This window comes from Otolemur garnettii, unplaced genomic scaffold (assembly GCF_000181295.1).
Source record: "Otolemur garnettii isolate 467f Iridium unplaced genomic scaffold, OtoGar3 scaffold00223, whole genome shotgun sequence".
Classification (NCBI taxonomy): domain Eukaryota; kingdom Metazoa; phylum Chordata; class Mammalia; order Primates; family Galagidae; genus Otolemur; species Otolemur garnettii.
This window is the reverse complement of record NW_003852618.1, coordinates 1,061,682-1,069,360: the sequence shown is the minus strand read 5'-3', so window position 1 is coordinate 1,069,360 and position 7,679 is coordinate 1,061,682. Positions and strand designations below refer to the sequence as shown.

General features: G+C 43.0%; 1 protein-coding gene across 1 annotated transcript; it reads left to right on the top strand.

The window, feature by feature from the left end:
• The first annotated feature begins 328 nt into the window (after nucleotides 1-328).
• On the top strand, nucleotides 329-6,634 carry LOC105888211 (zinc finger protein with KRAB and SCAN domains 3-like). Its single transcript, XM_012812764.1, has 5 exons — nucleotides 329-721; nucleotides 2,304-2,451; nucleotides 3,997-4,079; nucleotides 4,351-4,474; nucleotides 5,730-6,634. Exons 1-5 carry the CDS (start codon nucleotides 329-331, stop codon nucleotides 6,632-6,634), a joined length of 1,653 nt encoding a protein of 550 aa, XP_012668218.1.
• Nucleotides 6,635-7,679: the final 1,045 nt, after the last annotated feature.

Here is a 7,679-nt window from a genome sequence, read left to right as displayed (position 1 = left end):
TCAATCCCTGATTGAAACTGTAGATAAGGAACCCACAGAGCCAACTTATCACTTTTCCTATTGTTGTGTAACAATTTGCCTCACATCCTTTGGGAAGCTTACTGTGGGATTCAGTTTTGGGGTGTTGGGAGGATGAAGCTGCAGAGGCACTTGAACATGGAGAAGAAATCTCTGCAGCTGCTCTCTGGAGATATACCCAGCTCTTGGGTATGAGAGGAGGGGGCCACTTGCAACTTTACTGGTTAATAATGATTTTCCACCTTTCAGGATCTTCTGCAGACATATAGCTTATTGCTAAAGGGAAGCCCGTGTACTGCCTTGGCTCAGGATGGCTAGAGAAAGCACAGCTCTGGACACCCAATCTGCAGAGGACCGGATGGGGCTTCTGGTCATTAAGGTGGAAGAGGAAGAGGCCAGTTCACCTGGCAGCCCTGCTTTGGCCTTAGAGTGTTTCCGCCAGCGTTTCCGAGGCTTCCGCTACTTGGAGGCTCCGGGGCCCCATGAGGCACTGAGCCGGCTCAGAGAGCTCTGCCAACAGTGGCTACAGCCTGAGATGCACAGCAAGGAGCAGATCCTGGAGCTGCTGGTGCTGGAGCAGTTCCTGACCATCCTGCCGGGGGACCTGCAGAGCTGGGTGCGGGAGCAGCATCCGGAGAGCGGGGAGGAGGTGGTGGTGCTGTTGGAGTATTTGGAGAAGCAGCTGGAGGAGCCGATGCCACAGGTAGAAAGAACAGGTTTAGTATCTGAGAGCTGTGATCTGTTTCTTCCTGAAATCTTAAGGTCAGGATCAGGATCAAATCTTAAGATCAAGATTAGGATCCAGGAATTCTTGATCTCTGTACTGTAAACCTCTGTGGCAGCAAAGTAAAGTCACTGGACTCCTTCTCATAATACTATTTTTAAATACATAAAGAAAAATAGAAAGGATTACCAAAAAAACTCAATTATATTGAAATACAGTTAGCAAAGTATTAAACAAATGTGATAAAGTTGTATATATGCTTTTATATTAGTGCACTAAATAGTAAGACCTGGGGACAGGGCTAAATAACTGGCAATTTTAAGTGAATGACTGACTGTGTTTACCTGGTTGTAATGTGATGTGAAAACATTTACAGTTTCTAATGGGGACAAAGTCCTGGGTGCTGCTTATGCCACATTGGTTGGTTGCTTCTATTCATAATGGAAGGAAATGCTGAATGCCAGTAAAAATAAGAATAATTTTTTCTTACCAAGTTCATTGACCACTTGGGAAGAAGTCCATGGATCACTGGTTATGGACCTCTGGTAGAAAATGGGCTGATTTTCACCTGTATCTTTCCCCCTATCATATGAAAGTGTTTCTTCTTTGCATCATCCTGTGTTCTTGTGCATATACCCTCAGAAGATATGTGGCCAGGGCCTTCTAACCAGTGATGAGGAAACCAAGGTTCTTTTTTTTTTTTTAAATTAAATCATAGCTGGGTACATTAATGCAATCATGGGGTACAGTGTGGTGTTTTCATATACAATTTGAAATATTTTCATCAATCTGATTAACATAACCTTCATGTCATTTTCTTAGTTATTATATTAAGACATTTATATTCTACTTTTAGAAAGATTCACTTGCACTCTTGTAAGATAAACCATAGAGGTGATCCCACCAATTACCCTCCCTCCACCCACCCATCCCACCCCCCCTCCCCGAAACCAAGGTTCTTGACTTGAGTCTCTTGTACCTGAACCTTGTAACAGTATTGCAAGTCTTTTAGCTTCACTCTTGATGAAGGATGTGGAAAATTTTGAGCTGCATATGAGAAAGTAACTTGAAAATTGTAATTTCACTAGAAGGAAACCTGGATGTAATGAGGACATACCATGTGCCAGGTCCTGTGTTAGGTAATTTCACATACTGTGATCTTATTTATTGTTCTCCAAAACCCCATAAGCTAGAAATTATTATCCTCATTTTCATAGAAGAAACGATATTAGTGTTTTTTGAGCACTAAGCACCATTTTCCAAAGTCATCATGAAAGCACAAATGCATATATGAGGGAAGATAGATTAATAGTTAAGAATATGGGCTCTGGAGCCATTCCACCTGAGCTTACATCCTAGCATTGCCACTTAATAGCTGCTTAAACTGGCCATGTCTTAGTTCCTCCATCATAAATTGGGCATAATAATGATATCTTCCCCTTAACGTAGTTGCCCACATCAAATGAATTAATATTTATAATTCTCTTTGAAATAGTGCCAGACACACAGTGTTATAGAAGTGTTTGATGAATACATGAACATAAAAATAAATAACTTCTAGGTCCCAGATGGTGATGAGGGGCAAGAACTGCTCTGTTGCAAGATGACACTATTGACACCAGCCCAGGGGGCACAAAGCAGCCAATTTCAGCCAATGAAGGCTCTGCTCAAGCATGAATCTTTGGGATACCAGCCCTTAGAAGACAGAGGTGAGGATTATCTTCTTAGCAGTATGAATTCTATAGACTTCATCAATTTCATTTAAGGATTCCCTAAAAGATTAGTGGGGACCTTAATTAATTGCCTATAGTTGCTTTATAGGCCCATCAGAGATCAAGTCTAATTTAAGACTGACACTAAAGGGGAAAATGCAAACAATGGTGGAAGGCTTTCCTAGCCAAGATGAGACATAGTAAATAATATTTCACTAAAATTTGGGTTTTGAAAGAATTGGTTCTCCATTCATTTAACACATAATTAAGGAGGCTCCCAATGTGTTAGTCAGTGTTGTTGACACTAAGAATAGTGCTGTCAGCATGACTGACCTTGCTCCACTGGAACTCATTTTCTAGAGAGGAAGATGGCAGATAAACACATCAATAATATAATTTCACATAGTGGTAAGTCCTATGAAGAAAATAAACAGAATTCGTAAAGTCAGCTAGGCTATCTCACAAGTTGTAGAACTAGTGCAAAATAAAGGGTGTAGATCTTCTAAAAGAAGACCCTTCTTAAAATAACATGAGATTCACTCCATAGGAAATGGCTTTGTGTTCTGAGGTGTCCTTTCTTGTGACCTGAGCATGTATTCTCAAGACACATAACACTGTGATTCCTGAGCAGATTCTCAAGACACATAACACTGTGATACTCCAGCCAACATTCAATTTTTATTTGTTAACAGAAGTTCTGGCCTGAACGTTCTGGCCTGTTTTGTGCCCCGTTTTAAGTTTGCTTTCTATAAGGAAATCTGAAGTTCTTTTACTTTTCTCTCTCTTGAATCTGAACGAGTTCTGTGTTACCAGACTCCTAGTTCTGTCTTTCTAGACCCAGCCTTGTCTATTCCTCTTTACTTTTCACATCAAAGCAGAAAGCACCCTACTAGCTACTGAGGATGTAGTAACCAAAAACTCTGTTTTTCCACTTCCCCAGAAAAATGCAAAGAATTTTCAATGAAAAGCGTTTTTGTTTTGTTTTTATGTTCCTTGATTTTTTTTTATTTGTTTTTTTCTTTTTGCAGTTTTTGGCTGGGGCTGGGTTTGAACCCGCCACCTCTAGCATTTGGGGCCAGCACCCTACTCCTTTGAGCCACAGGTGCCACCCTATGTTCCCTTCATTTTACCATCCCTAACAAGTATCCTGCCTCTTTGCGTGGCTTTTGTATATCTATAGAGCACACCATGTCTTTAGGCCCTAGGATTGGCACATTAGGAAGCTGGTATTTTTTTTTTTTTTAGCAGGCCCAGGCTGGGTTCACCAGAAACTGGTATTTTGGAGAGGAACACCCTCTGTCTAAATTTATTTGGCAGGAATTTATTAATCCAGTTTATTTATTTATTTATTTATTGAATGGTAACTATGTACATTAATGCACTTCTGGGGTACAGTGTGGGGTTTTCACATGCAATCCGAACTACTTCCATCAAACTGGTCAACACAGCCTTCATGTCTATTAATCCAGTTTTTAAACTGCAATTCCATAAGGCATGGAAGCTAAATGCCAGGGTAGATCTCATCCAGAGCTTCTTTCTTAGTTTTCCAGGTTCCTGGGTTTGCTCAAGGAGGGCACTGCAGAGAAGACACAGACGTAGCTGCCAGGCTCACTCCTGAGTCGCAGGTGAGCTGAAGCCCCTCTCTCCTGTCCCCAATGCCATTTACTACTGTAACGCTTCCTGTGAAGCCTTCTCCTCCTACCCCTGACTCCCCACTTCCTTCATCCTAGATCCTGCACACATTGTTGTATGGGATTTGAGTTTTCTCATGTATCTCAAAGTTGTTTATCCCATTTAGGTGCCCATTTAAGAGTTTTTTCTTATTTTATTAAGCTTGAGGATCTGTCTCTGCTTCCCAGATTTCCCCCTTTTCAGTGGTATTTTCTGTTGTTTTAGATGTTGCTAAAAATGGAAGATATGGCCCTGACCCTCACCCCTGAGTGGACACAGCAGGGTTCATCTCAGGGGAACCTCTACAGAGATGAAAGGCAAGAAAAATGTGGCAGCCTGGCCTCCCAGGGTAAGACGACGGGCACTAATTTCTCTTATGGTGACTTGGTATTCTTTGTGTATTAGAATCTATTGTACTGTTAGAGGCCATTAAGCCCCATTTTGTTTGGATTTAGAATCATCATTTCTGACAGCCTGTTGCTTGTTTTTTTGTTTGTGTGTTTATTTGTTTTTTTGAGACCCAGTCTCACTCTTTTAACCTACACTAGAGTGCTGTGGCATCATAGCTTATAGAAACCTCAAACTCCTGAGTTCAAGTGATCCTCCTGCCTCAGCCTCCTGAGTAGCTGGGACTATCAAGTGCCCACTTTTGCTCAAGTTGGTCTCAAACTCCTAAGCTCAAGTGATCCTTGTGCATCAGCCTCCCAGAGTGTTAAGATTATGGGTATGAGCCATCTCACGGAGCCTGTAAGACTGTTATTATTATAACTGGCTCCCTCCCCCTTCTGGCTTTGCTTTCTTCTTTGCCCTGCCAGTGTGTTGGCCAGGTTAAGTGGAATGAGGCAGACACAGCCCTAGTACAGGTCTGAGTCATAATAGATGCTCAGTAAATGTTGATTTCCTCTCTCCTGGCCCTGACAGAAGAGGAAAGCTGAGGAACCTCTTGAGGAAATGGGCCATGGAGTTAGAATATGGGAGCTAGAATGACCTTAGGTATTGACTATGGACCCTGCCCACAAATATGAGGGTGTGGAGGGGCAGAAGACTGCCTTACTTGCCTGAGTGCTTGTAGCTTGTTAGCGGCACAACAGGAGCTCTGGCTCAGACCTCATAGCACTGAAGCCAGTTCTGTTTGGAGATTCTGCTTTTGCCTGGGCCCAGTTAGAGATAAATGCCTATATTATTGATCAAGGACCAATTTCTGAGTCTCTACTTGCACTGTTTCTTGCAGACTGCTTCAGAAATCCTCCATTTACTATCACCTTTTGCTAATCCGTTTTAGCATCTAATCCTAGCTGTATAGTCCTGCTTCACTGTTCTTAGAGTTAGAACTACCACATGGATAACCAACTCAGTTCTTAGTGCTCACCACTTTCCTTTCACCCCCTCCATTCCCAATCTGTACCCTTCCAATGGCCCCATTCCCATTCTCAGGTCTTCCTCCTCCCCAGCAATCCTTCCATCCACCCCCTTGTTCCTATCTTTTTTGCATTCAAATCCTCATCCTTGGCATATGTAGACTCTAATTCTTGCCTCCCTGGTACTCATCAGAATTCTCCTAGGGCAGGACATAACTGACAATTGCTGGCCATTTGTTGTTTCAGGTGGTGAGACTAAAATCAGGGACTTGCCTCCCGCTGAGGAGCTTCCAGCAAAACAGCCTGAGCAGATACTGTGCCACCTGGGTGCAGACACTGCCCAGATTCCTACATATGCTGAAGCTGGTGAACAGGAGGGCAAGCTGCAAAGAAAGCAGAAAACTGCCACAGCGGGGAGACGGCACGTCTGCCATGAATGTGGAAAGAGTTTTGCTCAGAGTTCAGGCCTGAGTAAGCATAGGAGAATCCACACTGGAGAAAAACCCTACGAATGTGAGGAGTGTGGCAAAGCCTTCATCGGGAGCTCTGCCCTCATCATTCATCAGAGAGTCCACACTGGTGAGAAGCCATATGAATGTGAAGAATGTGGCAAAGCCTTTAGTCACAGCTCAGACCTTATCAAACACCAGAGAACCCACACTGGGGAGAAGCCCTATGAGTGCGACAACTGTGGGAAGACTTTCAGCCAGAGCTGTAGCCTCCTTGAACATCATAGAATCCACACTGGGGAGAAGCCATACCAGTGTAACATGTGTGGCAAATCCTTTAGACGGAATTCACATCTCCTGAGACATCAGAGGATCCATGGCAATAAAAATGTTCAGACTCTTGAGCATGGAGAGGTTTGGGAAAGTCAGGGTAGGATGGAAAGCCAGTGGGAAAGTGTTGAAACTCCTGTGTCCTATAAATGTAGTAAGCATGGGAGAAGTTTCACTCAGAATACAGGACTTACTGAACATCAAAAAATCCACAATGGTGAGAAACCTTATCAGTGTGACACATGTGGAAAAGGCTTCACCCGAATTTCCTATCTTGTTCAACATCAGAAAAGCCATGTTGGGAAAAGGAATTCTATCACAATGACCCATGCTGTACATGGGGAAGTCGATGCTCATTTCTCATTGAACTGAAGCTACCCTGAGTATAGAAATTACAGACTGAGGCTTTATTTACCACTACACATCATCAGATATTAGAAAACATAGATGCTGACTGGGATGATTTATCTTCTACATTATAGAAAATGATTGGAGGGCAGCACCTGTGGCTCAAGAGGGTAGGGCGCCGGCCTCATATGCTGGAGGTGGCAGGTTCAAACCCAGCCCCAGCCAAAAACGGCAAAAAAAAAAAAAAAAAAAAAAAAAATGATTGGCAAAAACCCCTATGGGAGAGTTGTCTGGAAGAGGTAGACCTAAAATGTTTTTTTCTCACCTATTGGAATTCAGTGGACATCCAGACTGGCTATATGCCCTCAACCAGGCCTTTATGATGTCTACTAGGTGAATAGTAGGGATTTGGGGGCTGCTGCTCTGACCATTGTTTTTAACTGTGAATCCTCTCCACAGTTGATCAGATTCACAAAATCCTATATCCCTGGGTGGCACCTGTGGGTAGGGTACCAGCCTACCGAGGGTAGTGGATTCGAACCCAGCCCCAGCCAGCTGAAACAGCAGTGACACTGCAACAAAAAATAGCTTGGTGTTGTGGCAGGCACGTGTAGTCTCAGCTACTTGGGAGGTTGAAACAAGAGAATCGCTCAGGCCCAAGAGTTGGCAGTTGCTGTGAACTAATGCCACGGCACTCTACCAAGGGTGACCAAGTGAGACTTTGCCTCAAAAAAAAAAAAAAAAAAATACTATATTCCCCTCTGTGCCTTGTATACAGGTGCTAGTAAACATTTCTTTTGTATACCAGTGAGATTACCTTCTTAGCTCTGGAAAGCCAATATCTTCTAGATTTTTGAGGAACTTCTTGCCAAGGCCGTCTGTGCTTGTGTCATTCTCTGAGGTCCTAGATTGTGCGTCATTCCAGTGCATTTTTTGCCAAGTACATGGGATTGGCAGAGCAGAAGTGAGGATGGGGTTGTGATAGAAAGAAATCCATATTTCTTTACCAGACTAGGAGGAATTCTAGTGCAAATGCCTTAAATAGCTTCTCTGTTGTTAAATCATTGTG